The sequence below is a fragment of the Mobula hypostoma genome, chromosome 11, assembly GCF_963921235.1.
Source record: "Mobula hypostoma chromosome 11, sMobHyp1.1, whole genome shotgun sequence".
NCBI classification, from domain to species: Eukaryota; Metazoa; Chordata; class Chondrichthyes; order Myliobatiformes; family Myliobatidae; genus Mobula; species Mobula hypostoma.
Window position 1 is genome coordinate 87,165,414 of NC_086107.1, and position 21,001 is coordinate 87,186,414.

The window sequence follows — 21,001 nt, forward strand, 5'->3', positions numbered from 1 at the left end:
ATGGGCTGAGACCTCTTTCCTTTATGCCCCTCCATAGATGCTGCCTGACTTGAAGCACCAATGTAGATTGGCGGATGGTGTAAATTTTTTGGTAATATGCCCGAAATAGTGAGGAGAATAACACAGGGGTATTAACAGGGAATTTTATGAATAACCTACAGGAAGTGAACATACATCAAATTCGGTTAAGAACAAGATGGAAATGAAATTGCACACAATTGTGTTGACTTTGACAGATGGTTCATCAGTATTTACTCTGCACTGTAGGTACTGGGAAAAGGAATTTTTGAGATCATTAGAGAACTTCATTCTCTGTAGATCTACACTCAGTAGCCACTTTATTAAGTATACCTGTACACCTGCTCGTTCATGTGAATATCAAATCAGCTAATCATGTGGCAGAAGCTCAGTGCATAAAAGCATGCAGACATGGTCAAGAGGTTCAGTTGTTCAGACCAAACATCAGAGTGGGGAAGAAAGGTGATCCAAGTGACTTTGACTGTGGAATGATTGTTGGTGCCAGCCGGGGTGGTTTGAGTTTCTCAGAAACTGCTGATCTCCTGGGATTTTCACACCCAGCAGTCTCTAGAGTTTATGAAGAATGATATGGAAAAACAAAAAAAAAAAAAAAATTCAGTGAGCAGTAGTTCCATGGGTGAAAACCTCTTGTTAATGAGAAAGGGCAGAGGAGAATGGCCAGACTAGTTCAAGCTAACAGAAAGGCAAGAGTAACTCAAATAAGTCATTGAATGCACAATGCATTGAACCTTGAACTGGGTGGGTTACATCAACAGAAGACCATGAACATGCACTCAGTGGCCATCTTATTAGGTACAGGGGGTACCTGATAAGATGGCCACTGGGTGTACAGTATATGTGACAGTCTAAGGAAAGTTTAGCCCCATCAAGTAGCAGGAATTTTATTCAATAACTGATAGCTGCTGTATCAGTTAGAAAACTGTTTATGAAGCCTCTTTTAAGAGTCAAAGTCTCTTTATTTAAACTGTGTTCAATTTTCAGGGTAGGGAGAATCAGGTGAAGAGACTTGGTATCGTGGTTTCACTTGGGACAGGAAAACCACCGCAGGTACCAGTGTCCTCAGTTGATGTCTTCCGTCCTTCCAATCCCTGGGAACTGGCTAAAACGGTCTTTGGTGCCCGGGAGCTGGGCAAGATGGTGGTTGACTGTGTAAGTATAAAATATGCTTATATTTACAATCCTTGTTTGAATTTACTGTATTTAAGAACTCACAGCAGCTCTCGTTTATAAGGCTGTTTCAAAAATTCAACCATAAGGCCATAAGAATAAAGCCATTTGGCCCATTGAATCTGCTCCATCAGTCCATCATGGTTGATTTATTATCCCTCTCAACTTCATTCTCCTACCTTCTTCCCATAACCTTGACACCTTTACTATTCAGGAATCTATCAACCTCCACCTTAAATATACCCAATGATGTGGTCTCCACAGACAACTGTGGCAATGATTTCCATCCATTCACCACCTTCTGGATAAAGAAATTCCTTTTCATCTCTATTCTGAAGGAACGTCTTTGTATTCTGAGGTTGTCCTCACTGGTCCTAGACTCCCCACTATGGGAAACATCCTCACAATATCCATTCTATCTAGGCCTTTAAATATTCAATAGGTCTCAAGGAGATCACCCCTCGTTCTTCTAAATTACTGTACAGCCAATTCTGATGTCTACAAAATTCCTCATCAGTGATGTATTTAACCCTGGTGCTCCAGTTTCCCCTCAAATCTGAAAGCATTGCGTGGTTTGGAAGGTTTAGTTGCCACTGCAAATTGCCCCTTGTATATGGGTAGGAAGTAGAATCTCGGGGAAGTTGATGAGAATGTGAAGAGAATAAAATGGATTATCGTAGGATGTGTGTGGATAGGTACTTAAACATCAGCATAGACATGGGGGAGGAAGATGAACATGTCTCTGTGACTCATCTTCCTTCAACACTATGAATATATACTCACAAACAACAGAAAATGTGCAGATGCTGGAAATCCGAGCAACACATACAAAATGTTGGAGGAACTCGGCAAAAAAGTACAGTTGAAGTTTCGGGCCAAAACTCAAATATGCATTCAGTGGCTATTTTATTAGATACACCTATACACCTGCTCTTCAATTCAAATGTCTAGTTTGACAATTATTTGGCAGAAGCTCAATGCATAAATGCGTGCAAATCTGGTCAAGAGTTTCAGTTGTTGTTCAGACCAAATATCAGAATGGGGAAGAAATGTGATGTAAGTGACTTCAACCATAGAATGATTGCTAGAGGGACAGGGTGGTTCCTAGTGATCTCCTGGGATTTTCACACAAAAGAGACTCTGAAGTTTCCAGAGAATGGTGCAAAAAACAAAAAAAAAGCACAGTGAGCAGTGGTTCTGTTGGCAAAAATGCCTTTTATTGAGAGAGGTCAGAGGAGAATGGCTAGATTGGTGTGCAGAAGAGAAACTGTACGTTACAGCAGCAGAAGACCATGAACATACACCCAGTGGCCACTTTATTAGGTACAGAATATATTTAATAAAGTGGCCACTGAGTGTAAAAACCTAAGACTCTGGATCAGTAGGAGGCCATTCAGCCCTTTAATGTCTGCTGTCCAACAATATTGTGGCAGATCTTCTAATCGAAATCATTTTCCTGCCCTTACCCCATATCCCTTGACGTAATGATGGGGAGACACATTCAAGGTCTACTGGTACATTCACCAGTGTCCATAAAAGAAGAAACTCAGTCTTTGCACTTTTCTAGTTCACTGCATTTCCCTTGAAACTGTCTGAGTCCAGATTGCAGGGTCAACCCGAAACATGGACTGACAATCTCCGTCCACGGATGCTGCCTCACCCACTGAGTTCCTGCAGCACTTTGTTTTCTGCTTCAGATTGCAGCGTTTGCAGTCCGCTATTCTTGATGAGTAAGGGAGTCAGCAATAAGTCCAGACCCTGCAATCTGGACTTAGACAGAACTGGGTTGAGAGGGGTAATAAATCAGACATGAAGGAAAAAGAGGACAAAAAGTACCAATAATAAATTTTTTAAAAGTAAGTAAATAATACTGAGAACAGGAGTTGCAGAGTCCTTGAATGTGAGTCAATAAGCAGTGGAGTCAGCTCAGTGGTGAGGAGAATGAAGTGAGAAGAACAAATGCATCCTTTGCACTGGTGCATGGCAGAAGACAGCCCCTTAGGCCCACAATGTTGTGCTGAACTAATTAAGCTAGTAATTAAATGCTGAAGTAAACGAATTCCTTCTGCCTCCACAATGTCCACATCCCTCCATTCTCTGCATATTCATGTGCCTATCCAAGAAGCGCTTAAACACTTCTATATTTTCTCTGTCTCTAGCAACCCCCAACCCCGGCAGCACATTCCAAGCACTCACCACTAAAAAGAAAGCTTGCCCCCAACATGTCTCCTTTGAACTTAATAGGCTGTCGACTCTATCAATGCCAGTCATAATTTTATAAACCTCTATCAGATATCCCCTCAGCCTCTGCTACATCAGAGCCTGTTCAACAGTCCCTAATCCTGGCAACATACTGGTAAACTGCTGCTGCACCCTCTCCAAAGCCTCCACATCCTTCCTCTAATGAGGCAACCAGAACCGAATACTCCACTCACACCTCGTATGAATTTTAACCCATTGCCATAATTCTGTGATTCGCTTTTAATATTGCTTTCCAATCCCTACTAAGAACATAGTCAGGATTGATGTTCCTGGTGGCCAACATTTTAATTGTACTTCCAATTCCGATATGCTGGTCCATGGTTTTCTCTACAGTCGCAATGAGGCTACTCTCAGGTTTCAGGAGTAAACACCTCATATTCCATCGGGGTAGCCTCCAACCTGATGACATTAACATTAATTACTCTAACCCAGTAATTTCTCCTCCTCCCCTTCTTTTTCCATTCTGGCTCCCCTCTTGCCCTTTCTCTTCTCCTCATCACTTCCCTTTGATTCCTCTCCTCCTTCCATTTCTCTTATGGCCCTCTCTCCTCCTCTCAGATTCAGACCCTTACCTCTTCCACCTATCACTTTCCTGTTTCTCACCATTTCCTCTTCCCACCCACCTATCTTTCCCCCACCCCCCACCAACCAGGTCTCACCAGCCAGCATGTATTCCTCCATGTCTGCACCTTCTTATTCTGGCATCTCTCCACCTGAATCGTCGACCGTTTACTCCTCTCAGCCTGACCTGCTGAGTACCTCCAGGTGTGTCTGTGTGTGTGTGTGTATATATACACGTGCATGTGTTCGTGTGTGCGTTTGTGTAAGATTTCCAGCATCTGCAGAATATCTTGTATTGGCACATTCTGCCTCTTCTAAGCCTTCCCAATATCCACAATGCAGAAAACTGAAAACCAAGTTTGGCAGCAGCTGATTTCTTGCTTACTTTGCTGCTACCTTTTTTGCATCTTTATTCTGCTTTTCTCACAATGGGTTTAATAAGGTTTTATATCTGCTGTTATCATTAATGTATGCCTCATCAGCAATTAAATAGTTTCAAACTAAATTGACTCACTTTATGTATCTTACTGTATCTCATTATCTCACTTTATGTAAGATAGTGTATGTTACTATATACTACCTTGAGATTAATTTTCTTGTAGACATTCACTGTAGAACAAAAAATGCAATAGAATTAATGAAAAACTACACACTTACAGGGAGGGAGGGAACGTTGACTCAGACCTTCAGAGGCCTGCGTCTGGCATTTTCATGCCTTACAAGGCGCAGATTAGAAGTCTGTGTGAGGTGCCAGTCCTCGCGCAGACACTAGAGCAATGTGTGGTTAAGTGCCTTGCTCAAGGACACAAACACGCTGCCACAGCTGAGGCTCGAACTAGCGATTTTCAGCTCACTAGACGAACGCCTTAACCACTTGGCCACGTACCCAACACTAACAAAGAGTGACAAACAACCACTGTGCAGAAGAAGGTAAACTGTGCAAATACTGTAATAATAAGAAGAATTAAGAATAAGAAGAACAATTAGAATTTATAGATACACTAAAACAAAAGCTTGGTGCATACAAAGCCAAACTAAATAGATACATGAAATGCACACAATGAAGAAAACAGAATTTTCAGCTCAAGAGCAACGAAAAAGATTTATATAGGATATTGAAACTAAATTCAACACACCAAAGTGTCACCAATCCTAGCACAGAATTATCAACAAACACAGTGATAATGAACTTTTGGTCTAATATCTGGTTAAACAAGGAAATGCAGAATGAAGAAGCAAGCTGAATTAAGAGGAAAAAGAATGCACTCATACAATGTAGGCATACAAGCACATGAAGTTGCAATGGATATGCTAAAAGTGGTTATAAAAGATACCCACAAGTGTAAAAGTACTGGCAGTCTTTGCTGGCGGTTTGATGTTTATCTTTAGCAGCTTTATGTATGACGCACGGCTCTCGGGTTGAACACCGAATGGGATTTTTCTTTTTTCCCACTTTTCTTGCTTAGTAGGGTTTTTTTTTATCACAAAATTTTTTCAATCTTTATATAATTTTTTTTTCTTGAGACATTGTAAGTGTTGTTTACTTTGATGTACTCGTGTTTATTTTGAGAAAAAAATAATAAAAAAATTTGGAAAGAAAAGAAAGTAAGTACTGGCAGTGATAATATTCATAATTATTGACATAAAAATTTACTTACCTTTATCCATACCTATAAATACACGACAACAATTTTCTTAAAAGTCCTGAAAAAATGCCTGAATTTTTGACAGAAGGTAAAGCACATCTCTAAAAGAGAACTCAAAAATGACCAATCAAAATATTGTCCTGTTACTTGTTTACAAACTATATATAAAATTGTAACATCATGCACCTCGCAATTTATCACCACTCATTTAGATAACTACAATATAATGAAAACAGAACAGGATGTTGAAAGGATACAAAAAGGATTTAAAGAACACCTGATTATAGATTCTATAATTCTAAATCCAGCAGAAAAGCAGGTATCTTTTATGTTGTAATATTGACTACCAAAAAGTATTTGAATCTGTCCCACACTCATGGTAATAGAAGCTCTTAATATATAAAGTACACCCAATACTTGTGAAATTCTTACAACATCTGATGGAGAGTTGGCGTACTATAATCGCATTATCTATTACAACCAATAAAGAACAACCACTGTTATCAAATTATATCAGTGCATTTTCTGGGGCGACTCTTTAAGCCCACTATGGTTTCATCTACCTTTAAACCAGCTCTCAAATTTACAGAACTGGTTGAAAATAGGGTATCAAATAAGAGACATCCAAACAAATTATACCTTCGCACATTTTCTATACATGGACAATTTGAAATTATACACTCCTGCATCAGTCAAGCTAAAGCAATTAATTCAATCAGTAGAACTATTTTCTGAAGATACAAACATGAACTTTGGACAAGTGCAGAATATTAGACATTAGGATGAAAAGAGCTAGTAGAATATAATACAGAATAGCAGGATACAATACAACTGGTAGACAAATATAAAACAATTAAGTTTCTGGGATACTTCATTTCCTGCGGAGCATCAAGAAAGCTCACCTCTGTCCCAAGATACTGACAGACTTTTACCGCTGTACCATTGAGAGCATACTTACCAACTGCATCTCAATACAATATAATCAGTGAAAAGCTACACACAAACTCAGACAGATAAGCAACCAATGTGCAAAAGAAGACAAAATATGCAAATACAAAAAAAAACCAAATAATAAATAAATAGGTAAACATATATATAAATAATACTGAGAACTTGGTAGTAGAATCCTTGAAAGTGAATCCACGGGTTGAGTTTAGTGCTCAGTTCACTGTTGAGGTGAGTGAAGTTATCCATGCTAAGTTAGCCTGATGGTTGAAGGGTAATAACTGTTCCTTTCCTGGACATTAGTGTTTCCATACCAGGCCATGATATAATCAGGATACTCTCCACTGTGCACTTATAGAAGTTTGTCGGTTTTAGCTGATATGTCAAATCTGTGCTAACTTCTAAGAAAGTAGAGACACTACAGTGCCTTCTTTGTAATGGTCCCATATCCAAAATTGTAACGCCAAGGAACTTAAAGTTACTGACCAGTTGATGAGTCAAATTACTGGTCATCAGTAAAGTTACTGATGTTCCAGTTGGAAATTCATTGGAACTGATGCCTCTAGGGGAGTAGATGGTTCAGTGAGAAAGAAATTGTATTTTCGTACCTTTCTGTGTGCTCACCACTCTATAAGGCCCTATACCTAACCCCACAACCTTTAGACCTCTGAACTCTTTGCCTCTTTGAGTTTAAGTCCTCCAGCAATGGCCACATTTTTTGGTTACCAAACTCCAAGCTCTGGATTTCTTCCCAAAGCCATATCTCTCCAGCTCTCTCTTACCTGTTATGATACTTTTAAGAATCAGAAGTAGAATCAGGTTTATTATCACTGACATATATCATGAAATTGGGAAGTTTGGTTGATCACTGAACTTGTCAAAATGTTTACAGACGTTTCGGCTCCAAACGAGAAGCCATCATCAGTGTGCAGTTGAGGATATTGTCTCCTCGGAATGATGGCTTATATACTCCTCTAGGGATATCGATTAGATGCTGTAATCTGGTTGGCTGGTTCGAAACACTATGAACAGTTTAGCAGTAGAACGTTCTGATTGGCTATCTTTGAGGGAAGTGTTTTCTTCCATTTGCACCCCAGAGGAGTATATAAGCTGGCATTCTGAGGAGACAACACCCTCAACTGCGCACTGATGATGGCTTCTCGATTAGAGCAGGAATATTTGCCAAGCTTGGTGTTCAACCAGACTTCCAAATAGCCAACACAAACTACCAATATTCTGCAATATTTCAATCATGAAATCTGTTTTGCGGTAGCAAGACAGCGCAATACATAAAATATTCCATAAATTACACTGAGCAATATATCTTGAAAAATTAAATAAGTAGTGCAAAAATAGTGACGTAGTGTTCATGGGTTCATTGTCCGTTCAGAAATCTGATGGTGAGGGGAAGAAGCTGGTCCTAAAACATTGAGTGTGTATCTTCAGGCTCCTGTACTTCCTCTCTGATGGTGGTAAGGAGAAGAGGGTAAGCCTTGATTGGTGGGAATCCTTAGAGATGGATACCACCTTTTTGAGGCATCGCCTTTGAAAATCTGCCTTCTTTTGGAATGGTTCTGTGGCCCATGCACCTTTTGTCGGTTTGCCACTGGGAGTTCCTGTGAGAGTTTTTCTTGTATTAAACATAATGTTACAATAGTTTTGTTGATGAGAAAAGAGATTGATACATACCGAAACACCAATTAATGGAACCTTTGTCTTTTGGTCTTTAGTGCACTGATTCTGATGGCCGAGCAGTGGATCGAGCCAAAGCTTGGTGTGAAATGGTGGACATTCCATACTTCAGGTAGGCATTGCATTTAATTCATATAGCAAGACTCCAGTATTTGCTGAATGTGAAGTTGGTTGCATTAGCACTGGGATACCTTGGCAGAAATTAATTTGTCCTGGGATTAGTGATACAAGTAACTGGGTGAACTTAATCCAGAACATCTCCAAAGTATTTGTATTACTTTTCACACATCTTGTGAAGGCAAACAGTTGAGTTATTCACCATTCCTTGGCTAATAATTGCTAATACAGGTTGAGTACCCCTTACCCGAAATTTCAAAATCCAAAAACCTCTGAAATCCAAAATTTTTTTTGAGCACTGGCATGACATCTCAAATGAAAAGTTCCACAAGGCACTGAGAAGGCTCACAGCTGATGCTCTGCGCGTCACAGACAGTGACCTCATATATGTACTGAACAGAACTTGATGAAAAATAGAAAAACGTTGCATAAAGCAAAAAATGAAGATCTCGATCGGGTATCGAAAGAATGAATTTGTCAGCGTTGAAGTGAACATATGCCACTATCGACCTATGGCTCTGACATCAATTGCTATGAAGTGCTTCGAGAGATTGGTTATGGCACATATCAACCACAACCTACTGGTCAACCTCGACGCTTTGCAATTCGCCTACCGGAGCAACAGGTCAACAGCAGATGCCATCTCTCTGGCCCTACATCCCTCCTGAGAACACCTGGAGAATAAAGACGCATACGTAATGCTCCTTTTCATTGACTACAGCTCTGCCTTTAATACCATCATTCCAAATAAACTGATTCCGAAGCTCCGGAACCTGGGCCTTAGAACTCAGATCTGCAGCTGGATCTTCAACTTCCTCACAGACAGGACCCAGGCTGTAAAAATAGGGGACAAGCTCTCCTCTACAATCACTCTGAGCACCGGTGCCCCACAAGGCTGTGTACTCAGCCCCCTGCTGTACTCACTGTACACCCATGATTGTGTAGCCAAGTTTCCATCAAACTCAATATATTTGATGACACAACAATTGTAGGCCGTATCTCGGGTAATGATGAGTTTGAGTACAGAGAAGAAATTAAGAACCTGGTGGCATGGCGTGAAGACAGTAACCTATCCCTCAACGTCAGCAAGACGAAGGAATTGGTTGTTGACTTCAGAAGGAGTAGCGGACTGCATGACCCAATTTACATCGGTGGTGCGCAAGTGGAAGAGATCAAAAGCTTTAAGTTCCTTGGGGTCAATATCACAAATGACCTGACTTGGTCCAACCAAGCAGAATTCACTGCCAAGAAGGCCCACCAACGCCTTTACTTCCTGAGAAGACTAAAGAAATTTGGCCTGTCCCCTAAAACCCTCACTAATTTTTATACAAACGTAGATGCACCGTAGAAAGCATTCTTCTAGGGTGCATCACAACCTGGTACGGAAGTTGTCCTGTCCAAGACCGAAAGAAGCTGCAGAAGATCGTGAACGCGGCGCAGCACATCACACAAACCAATCTTCCGTCCGTGGGCTCACTTTACACCACATGCTGTCGGAGCAGTGCTGCCAGGATAATCAAGGACATGACTCACCCAGCCAACACACTTTTCGTCCCTCTTCCCTCCGGGAGAAGGCTCAGGAGCTTGAAGACTCATATGGCCAGATTTGGGAACAGCTTCTTTCCAACTGTGATAAGACTGCTGAACGGATCCTGACCCGGATCTGGGCCGTACCCTCCAAATATCCGGACCTGCCTCTTGGTTTTTTTGCACTACCTTACTTTCCATTTTTCTATTTTCTATTTATGATTTATAATTTAAATCTTTAATATTTACTAATTTTAACTATTTTTAATATTTAATATTTGTAATCCAGGGAGTGGGAAGCGCAGAATCAAATATCGCTGTGATGATTGTACGTTCTAGTATCAATTGTTTGGCGACAATGAAGTATAAAGTATGGTGTGCTGATCATGAAACAAGTAAAGATCTATCACGACAAACTGAAAATTGAAGTTAATTGTGAATAGTCAGAAAGCTGATTGAAATTTAAGACAAGGCATGCCATAAAACTTTTAAAGGTTGTGAAAATTTTCAAGTCAAAGTGTTTGATAAAAATCTGACTCCGGAACACGTTTACAATGCTGATTGTTTTTATACCTTACATAAAAGCTATAAAAAAGTAATATGCAAATACTGTATACTGTAACCTTTTAATCAAAATATGGCATCATAGGTGAGCCTGAATGTCTGCTGTTGTTTGTTGTTCATCATTTCCCAGTGCTGCTGGGCTGCTTTTGTTACCCTGCACACATTGTATTTTCATTATATTAATAGTATGTAATAATTTTTACTGTTAAGTACATACTGTATGTGCAATGAACAAGTGTAAGACAAAAACTGCTTACTGGTAGCATATAAATTTAGAGTGAGAAATCCCAAGCTATCCCATTATGTAATGCAAAATCTAAAAAATCTGATTCTAATTAAGAGGCAAGAATTGTGTCTCCTGAGGCAAGGGTGGACAATAGATCTTAAACTCTGTTCTGTAAGACTTTACAAGCATAGTAACAGAGTGATAACTTAGTTTGGTGTGTCTCGCCTTTGTGTGCTTCTGCTGCACCTGTCACCAAATGTGGGGAGATGCCTTTGAAGTGTCATCACTATTGTGCAAGAAAATAAAGAACTAGTTTCAATATAAAAGGCATTTTAGTAATAAGGGATAAATATTATGCAGAGTACAGAGAAAAAAACTGTAACTTCATGGCACTGTCATAGAATATGTTGTATCTACTTGAAAGAGTTGACAGGTAGATAGAATCAGAATTAGGTTTATTATCATGTGTCATGAAATTTGTTAACTTAGCAGCAGCAGTACAAAGCGATACATGATAATGTAGAAAGAAAAAAGTAAATCAATTACAGTAAGTATATATATGTATGTTAAATAGTACCAAACAGAAATAATATAAATATAAAAGTGAGATAGTGTTCATGGGTTCAATGTCCATTTTGGAATTGGATGGCAGAGGGGAAGAAGCTGTTTCTGAATCTCTGAGTGTGTTCCTTCAGGCTCCTGTACCTCCTCCCTGATTGTAAAAATGAGAAGAGGGCATGTTGTGGGTGATGGGGGTCTTCTGTAATGGATGTCACCTTTCTGAGGCATCACTCCTTGAAGATGTCTTGGATACTGTGGAGGCTAGTATCCAAGATGGGGCTGACTAATTTTACAATGTTCTGTAGCTTCTTTCAGTTCTGTGAAGTAGCCCCTCCATACCAGACAGTGATGCAGCCTGTCAGAATGCTCACTATGGTACATCTATAGAAGATTTTGAGTGGTTTAGGTGACAAAACAAATCTCTTCAGACTCCTAATGAAATAATGTCTTGCCTTCTTTATAGCTGTATCAGTACGTTGGTACCAGGTTAGATCCTCAGAGATTTTGACACTAAGGAACTTGAAGTAGCTCACTCTCTCCATTTCTGATCCCTCTATGTTTGTATTCTCTCATTTACCATTCCTGAAGTCCAAAATCAGCTCTTGGGTCTTACTGACATTGAATGCAAAGTTGTTCCCATGACACCACTCAGCTGTACGCCCTCTCATCTCCATCTGAGATTCTACCACCAGTGGTTGTATCATCTGCAAATTTATAGATTGCATTGGAGCTGTACCCAGCCACACAGTAATGGGTATAGAGAAAGTAGAGCAGTGGGCTAATCACACACCCCTGAGGTGCATCAGTGTTGATCATCAGCAAGAAGGAGATATTATCACCAATCTGCACAGATTGTGGTCTTCAGGTTAGGAAGTTGATCTTATTGCAGAAGGAAGCACAGAAATCCAGGTTCTGTAGCTTATCGATCAGGACTGTGGGAATTATGGTGTTAAACGCTAAGCTATAGTCAACGAATAGCATCCTGAAGTAGGTGTTTGTATTGTCCAGGTGATCTAAAGCTGTTTGAAGAGCCATTCAGATTGCATCTGCCATTGACATATTGTGGTGATAGGCAAATTGCAGTGGGTCCAGGTCCTTGCTGAGGCAGGAGTGAGAGAGAAAGAGACAGACAGACAGGCAAGCAGTGAGAAAGAGAGAGATCGTAAGTTGTCAGCAGGTTCTGGAGTCGGAGTTCTGTGTGGGCAGGATGCATGAGGTCTGATGACGCCTCCTGGGTTTGCAAATTGGTGAGATCAGAGTTCAAGGCTTAGTTTTGGGGTTCCGTCATTTGACAAGTCCAGAGTTTGAGTCCTTGTGTTCAGTTATTGGCCAGTCCTTTGAGTCAATGCCAAGGATTGAGGTCTGAGAATCAAATTGGAAGTCTGGAAATTGAGGCCCATTGGCTGGAGCCCAGGTTCTGCGAATCTCTACGAGTCCAGTGGGATAGTTATAGATGCAAAATCTATGTGTCTGGGTCCAAATCCAAATCCAAATCTGCTGAAGGCCAGAAAATGTTCTATTTGGGGTTAGAGGACTGTGTGTGTGCATGGATGGGGGAAAGGAACAGGGCTTGCTTCGCTGTTATTTTATTGCTTGTTGTATTCTGTGTTGTTCCGCTGAGCATTGTGGGTGTGCTATTTTGGCACCAGAATGTGTGGTGACACTTGCAGGCTGCCCCAGCACACCCATGGGTGTTTTAGTTGTTTATGCAAATAATGTGTCTCACTGCATCACACACGAAATGATGGAGGACTGTATCTTTTGATGTACATGTGATAAATAAACTTGAATCTTAGATTTTGTGTGGAGCTGTCTCAGTATGGCACTGAAGCATCAGTTTAGATTCTTGTGCTCTACACTTAGGATGAGGGAATTTGATTTAAAGTTTTCTAATTAAGAGACAAGAAATGTGTCTGCTGAGGCTATGAGGATTAACAGATCTTAAGCTCTGTTCTGTAAAATTTTATAGGAATACTGATAGTGGTAACTTGGTTTGCTGGCATAAGGTCATCGTGCGCCTCTTGCACAGGTCACCGGTTGTGTGGCGAGATGCTGAGCCTGACTGTGTAAGGAAGTCATGTGAATGTTGGCCAAATCTGATTTGCTTCATTTTATCTTTCCAGGTTGAACTCTCAGTTGAAGACAGATGTGATGCTGGATGAAATTGATAATACTATTTTAGTTAATATGCTTTGGGATACGCAAATCTACATCCATCAAGAGGGGGACAGAATCCAAGAACTTGCCCATCTTCTGTTAAGTGCTTGATTAGTGTGGAAGGAAGACTGATCAACCACTGGAAGATATTTGAGCCGAATGAATTTTTGCCACACATTTAATGTTTAATTTAATTATTTTTTACTTGTGATGACTAGAACTAAATAATGGTACATTACAAAGTTTTAACCCAGCAAAAATTCACAATGCCTAATACTTTTGTGTCTTGTGTAAATAAAATCAAGGAGAAACAAAGAGATCCCAGTCATGAGTGTATTCAGCTACGAATCTCATAACCATGCTTTTCTCTTTAGTGATGCACTAGACTAGCTGAGTGTTGAGTGTTTCCAATTAATGAGGGGTTCGCTGTTGAGTAGAGGAAACCAGGATCCAGTTTGACAGGCAGATGGTCCACGCAAACTTACCAGAATGTGTCTGGGGTACAAAATTAAATTATTTTGCATCATACTTAGAGGGATATTTGATCTTGGAGGTGGTGCATAATAATTTAATACTGTGAATGTATAGGTTAAGTAACAAGAATAACCTCAAAACCTGGCTTACAGAATTGATTAAAGAAAGTTGATATAAAAATTATGTATGTTATTTCAAGGCATTTGGTTGGAGGTACAAAGTTCATTTCGTTGGGGTAGGGAATCTTTAATTTTGAAGCTGTGTTTTGCATCTTTAGGTGCGGGGTGAATACTTTTGCTAGGCGTGAAGAGCAAAACCAGTGGCTGTCAATATTATATGCCTGGAAATGATGTAGGAAAATTAGAGGAAAGCCTTTGATTGACTGACAACATTTTTCTGTGGTTGAGAATTTCACGTCATTGCTGTCTGGGAGAAGAAATTTCTCCTCATCTTGGTCTTAAATGGCTTATACAATGTCCTTGGACTTGTGATTCTCCTTACCAAATCAGCTGGAAACTCTTTGGATTTTTGATGGAAGGAAGGTCTGAGAGTCAACTGCATTTGACCAGATTGTGTATCGTGTCCGTTGATAGTATGTGGATAATGGGTTAATGTAATTTTTTCTATTACAAACTTTAAAATATTTTAAACATAACTAATTGTAGTCATGGAGAATTATGCATTTTGTTATGCCTAATTATATTCCTTTCAGTTTTGTCTTAATATTCTTGCCGAGCCTGTTAGTTCTTCAGCTGGGAAAGAGAGTTAATATAATTAAAAACCAAAGTGTCCCTAATACATGCTCATTAAGGGAAATACCATTTAAAATATTTATACCCTTCTGTCTTTGAAGTTTGGCATTGCTTCAGATGTCTGATTACGTGATGTTAACGTTTGCAAGTTGCTTAAAAAAACACAATTGCCCTTATCAGACTGGGTGGACAAGATCAATTTGTAGACCAATCCAGGTATAATTAGTTAATTGTTCAATGGGTTAATGGGAAAACAAACAATACTTTGCTCAGTCTGAACCTACATTCAAACAAAATAAATGTGGAAGGCAGATGCAGGTGTGAGAATAATGTTGTGTTCTTAATTACAAGGAGAACATGGAGCTGGTCGTGTGCTTTAGTGTTCTCCACCTCTTCGAATATAGTTAAAACCTCAATATGATGAACAGTTAGCTCATCTCTATAATGCAGGCAGTAATATTCCATACACACTTTATAGAACACAAATAAGCTCTGGTGTTTTGTAGTTTCATAGAGTTATACAGATTAAGACAGACCTTTCAGACATACTTTCCTGATGGTTATATATATTATAATCATGATTAAGCATTATTAGTTCTAAAGCAAATTGGAGTTTGTTGACATAGTGGCACAGATCTTTATTCTAAAGGCCTTGAAAGAAAAGATGGTATGTTGCCTTAAAAACATGTAAACTTGATACACTGCATAGACATGTTTTAAATTTATGTTTATTCAAATTGATGAACTGACAGCCTTATATGATTTTCATGTATTTAATTGCGATGCACTTTGTTTTGTAAATGCTGCTGTACTGTGTTGCGTGAAACGAGCCAACAAACTGTACTGTCATATTTCCTTTAAATGATGCAGAGAAGGTGGTTCAAACTGGATTGCAGAAACTCTCTGTTCTGTTATCTATGTTTATGAAACTAACTATTTGCACTAATAGTATATGATGTAATTAGAATAAAGAATAAATGAATATAACCAAACAAGATAAACATTATATGAATAAGTGAGCCTTAACTTAGGAGTAAAGGAGTACAGTGATTCCAGTGATGTACTTTGTGTCATAATCATATTCTTGTTATAATAAAAATGAGGCAATAAAACTCTGTAGAGCAAACTCATCCTTTGCCCTTTCTCTACAGTTATCCTCTCCCCAGTGTCTCTACTGAGAGCTTGAACTAACTGTTTCCTTGCCATTCCCAGTGGTGAGGTCAGATCATTTTCAGAAATTCCTTTTGATCAAAATGTCAAACCTACAGTACTGAGCAAAAGTCTTGGGCACACATGTATAGTTAGGGTACCTAAGACTTTTTGCACAGTACTGTTATAATTTTATGTATTGCACGGTACTGCTGCAAAAACAAATAAATTTCATGGCATATGTGAGTGATGATGAACCTGATTCTGATATGGGCCTCTAATGTGGTCTGAGTGTGGAAGGGGGACAGGGAGAGGGAAATTGTGGTTGGGAAAAGAGGAAGATAGAGGGGAGGGAGTGGGAAGCACCAGAGAGACATTCTGTAATGATCAATAAACCAATTGTTTGGAATTAAATGACGTTGCCTGGTGTCTCAGGGCAGGGCGAGTCTGCACCAGCACCACACCGCACCCCCTTGGCACTCCCCTGCCTTGCCACCTGTCCCACACCTCTCTTGTGGCACTCCACCCTCACCATTCTCAACCTCCTGTGCTCCCACCAGATTTACAAGCTCGCTCTCGTCTCCACACTGACAAATACAGTACTGTGCAAAAGGTCTTGGGCACCCTGGCTTCATAAATGTGCCTGAGACCTTTGCCTAGTACTGTACATACTCCTGGCTTTTGACCACCAGTAACAAGAGCACTTCCAATTTTTTCACCAACAAACAGAATGCTGAAGGAACTCATCAGGGCAGGCAGCATCTGTGGGGGGAAGTGGATATGTAATGTTTTGGGTCAAGACCATTCATTTGGATTCCATCTATCATCCACCATTCCATTACCTCCAGCCTCTCGTCATTTTTCACATCTCAGCCAGTCCTGACCTGTCCGCTTCTATTGAATCCCGCCCCAACCCTCTACTAAGAGAACATTAGACTAACTGTGTAACTGAATTCTTTCATCCATTCCAGTAAATCTTTTCTCTGTCCTCTCATCTAAAATATGAATCAGAATCAAGTTTATTACTACTGAGATATGTTGTGAAACTTGTTATGAGGCAGTAGTACATTGCAATACATAAAGATGCTATAAATTACAGTAAGAAATAAATTTTATAGTAGCACAAAAAGAGAGTAAAATAGTGCAGCGGTGTTCATGGGTTCATTGTCTGTTCAGAAATCTGATGGGGGAGTTCAAGAAGCTGTTTCTGAAATGTTGAGATTGTGTCTTCAGGCTCCTGTACCTCCTCTCTGATAGTAGCAATGAGAAGAACATGATTTCTGAAGTGTCACGGGATCATTACTGAAAAAAAAAATTGATGCAAGTTTTAGGAGAGCATTATGAATCTAGATATAAGGTTAAGAACTTGGTTTAGGGAGCATAGCAGTTAGAGCAACCACCTTACAGCGCTAGTGATCATCAAGCAGAGTTTGATTCCCACCACTGTCTAAGGACATTCTCCCCATGACTGTGGATTTTCTTCGAGTGCTCCAGTTTCCTCCCTCATTCCAAAGATGTACAGGTTAGGGTTTGTGAGTTGTGGGCATGCTCTGTTGGAACCAGAAGCAGAGTGACTAGCCTGTCCAACACAATTCGCGATGATTTGATGCGATGCAGAATTGAGTATTCCATTCACACCTTTGTAATCCAGCTGAGAGTCACCAGTTTAATGCTTTATCAAAAAGTTCAAAGTAAATTTATTATCCAAGTATGTATGGTATATACAACCTTGAAATTCATTTCCTTGCAGGCACCCGTAGGAAAACAGAAATACAATAGAATCCAACTCCAACAAGTTCCTTCACTGTTCAGTAATATTGTTATGGATTGTTTTCTTTATGATTTACTGTATTAATTCCTAATATAAAATGTTACACTTTATTTTAAATGGAATAAAACCATTTCAATTACATATTGCAAGTTCCAGTGCTGTTAATTACCTATTTTTATTTTGATTAAGTGGAAAATGGATCCCATTGTTTATAATTACATAGGACACAGGATAGGTGGCAATGTCTGCTGGTAGATTTTACTATAATTTAATAGTAACAGGTATAAAATGCTGGAGGAACTCAGCAAGTCAGGCAGCATCTATGGAGAGGAATAAACAGTTGAAGTTTCAGGCCGAGACCGTCAACTGGACTGGAAAGTAAGGAGGGAAGAAGCCAGAAGTAAGAAGTTGGAGGAGGGGAAGGAATACAAACTGTAAGGTGATAGGTGAAGCTAGATGGGTGGGGGAGGACGGTGGGTGAAAAAGGTGAAGGGCTGACGAAGGACTCTGATAGGAGAAGAGAGTGGACAATGGGAGAAAGGGTTGGAAGAGGGGCTTCCAACATCTGCAGAATCTCTTCTATTTATATGGGTTGTCTTTACGGAAGGAAGTCTGTCCTCATTACTTGTTCTGGCCGTAACATAACTGCAATTGCACAGCAGTATTGTTGACTCCTAATTGGCCTCACTTAAAGTATAAATTGACATAGGCAATAAACTTTTGCTTGTAATCGAAATTACTTACACCCAGAAGATAATTAATAAGGATTAAAAATTTCCAAACCATCCACCAGAACCATCTTGTTGTTTTCTCCGACAAATTCCACTCCATTGCAAGTTGATAATGAGATGAAGAACAATCAAAGAATAAAAGGTCTCAGGCTGAAACGTCGACTATTTACTCTTTTCCATTGATGCTGCCTGGCCTGCTGAGTTCCTCCAGCATTTTCTGCATATTGCTTGGATTTCCAGCATCTGCAGAATCTTTTTGTGTTATGTAAATGGCAACAATGAATATCAATTGAGACAGGTTGTATAAAAACAACCAAACATTTATTAAACATGGATAAACGATAAAAACAAAAAATAAACGAAAACTTTAATCGGAAGTTAACCGTTATACAGCCGTTCAACAACTCGTCACTGGTTCTTAAAGCGTTAAATGCGAAAACAGTTCTTAAAGCGATAAAGTCAGATATAGTTCTTAAAATGGTAAATTCAAAAGCCCAACAGATGTATACGTTCAATTGGTAGAGACTTCTTCATAGAAGGATTTCTTCATAGACGCGACTTTCCTGCTGGTTCTGTGCACAGGATTCATGATGCAGCAAATAAACAGTTTAAAACAATTGACCTTAAATTCTTTTAGAGAGAGAGCAAACCTTTGTATGAACTCTTTGCTCTTTTGGCAAGAGTTATCTCGATGCAGGTCACTACTCCTTCAATGAAGACTCAATAAGGTCGATCCTTTGTTAAACTGCCGAATGATGCCGACTCCTCTCACCTTCGAGTCCTGTACTTCAATAAAGTCTTCACTCTCCCTTCTACTGCTGCTGGAATAAGGTACATCAGCACATCTAGCAAAAATTTCCAGTCCAATAATATTGTACCTTGCAACAGAACGCAACACTCGGTTTTAAAAATGAAACTGCGTCACAAAAACAAATACGCAACAGAAATGGAGACACAGCACGTTCTACAAATCTACAAACTAAAAACTAACTGCGTCATCTGAGGTCTACCCTTATATACCCGTGGTGCACGTGTCATCACATCAGCGGGAAAATTACATCAGGTGACCTCCAAAAGACCAGTACATCATTCTCACAAAAACAAACACAGATCTCCTTGAGGCATGTAACTACAGTCATAGAGTCATAGAAAAGTCTGGCACAGAAGCAGGCCCTTCTACCATCTAGTCCATGCTGAAATATTTAAACTGCCTTCTTCCATCGACCTGCACCAGGACCATAGCCCTCCATACCCCTACCATCCATGTACTGTACCTTTCCAAACTTCTCTTAAACATTAAATTCGAACTTGCACGCACCACTTGTGCTGGCAGCTCATTTCACACTCCCACGACCTTCTGAGTGAAGAGGTTTCCCCTCATGTTCCCCTTAGACTTTTCATCTTTCACCTTTAACCCACAACTTCCAGTTGTAGTTTCACCTATGTCATGGTCCAGTCTGTCAAGTCCGGATTCCGGTTCATGGTCCAGTCCATCGTTCTTTATTCCAGGTTTTCTGGTTTTCCCTTTTCCTGTTGGGTGCTCTAATTGAGGTAGCCGATTCACCTTTTGGGCTGGCTACTTGAATACTTCCTTGGTTCAGCTTCAGTTGCTGGATTGTTCCTGTCCAAACCCCCTGTCAGAATTCTGTCTCTGCCCCTGCCTTCTGAAGCCTTACCCTGCAACCTGTGTCTGAAGCCTTGAAATGCCTCACCTCGCCTGCACCGCTGTCAAGTTCAACCACCGGAGCAAGATAAGGAAGTGTCTATCGTTGTTTTGAACTGTCACTGCTTCCACGCCTTCACGAGGTAGGTCCGGCTGTTTGCTGCTACCTAGTGTTGGGATCCGTCTCTGTGTCCATGCCTTCGCTAGGTAGGTCCAGCTGTTTGTGCCTACCTTGAGTTGGGAACCGTCTCTTTGTGCCGTCGCCACCACTGGGGTAGGTCTGGCTGTTTGCCACTACCTTGAGTGGAGATCTGTCTTTCAGTGTTCTGTGTATGAGTCCCGGCCCTACGTCCTGTTTCCAAGGAGGGGTCCCGGCTCTGTGTTCCATGTTCCTGTCTATCAAGATTACCTAGGCTCTGCGTTCCTGTCTCTTCCTCGACCAAATCAAGGCTTCCTGTTCTTGCCCAGCCCGGTGCTGGAGTTCCCTCGTCCTGTGCTGGAGTCCCTCATCCTGTCCAAACCACATTCAAGAACTTCGTCCTGTCCAAGCCACGTCCAAGAATCTTGTCCTGTCCAAATCAAGGCTTCGTGTTCTCATCCTGCCCATGTGCCTCGTCCTGTGCTGGAGTTCCCTCGTCTTACCCAGGAGACTCTTGTTCTGTCCTGTAGCCTCGCCTAGTCCTGTCTTCCAAGACCACGTCATGTTTTGGCCTTGATCCGGAGTCCGAGCCCGAGTCAAGGCTCTGGTTCTGGGTCCTTGTCCAGTCTCTGGCTCGGAGTCCAAACCCAAGCCTCGTCATGTGCTAGCCATGAAGAACCCAAGCCATGTCCAGTCCTGTAGCCAAGTCATGTCCTCGTCTGATTCCGGCGTCCGAGCCCGAGTCAAGACCCAGGTTCTGGGTCCTTGTCCAGTCTCTGGCTCGGAGTCCAAAACCAGGCTCCTAATTCCTAGTTCCTTGTCCTGATCTCGCTTGCCTAGTCAATGTCCTACCCAAGT

At 40.5% G+C, this 21,001-nt stretch overlaps 1 protein-coding gene across 3 annotated transcripts in view; it reads left to right on the forward strand.

Annotated features, from left to right (window-relative positions):
- The window catches only part of pla2g6 (phospholipase A2, group VI (cytosolic, calcium-independent)), a 139,877-nt gene extending 122,136 nt beyond the window's left edge, over positions 1-17,741 (forward strand). For all 3 annotated transcript variants that reach the window (XM_063062429.1, XM_063062430.1, XM_063062431.1), the window contains exons 15-17: positions 1,021-1,188; positions 8,351-8,424; positions 13,431-17,741. In XM_063062429.1, the coding sequence (XP_062918499.1) occupies positions 1,021-1,188; positions 8,351-8,424; positions 13,431-13,575 (387 nt within the window). In that variant the 3' untranslated portion in view covers positions 13,576-17,741. The remainder of the gene's footprint in view (positions 1-1,020; positions 1,189-8,350; positions 8,425-13,430) is intronic.
- The last annotated feature ends 3,260 nt before the right edge of the window (positions 17,742-21,001 follow it).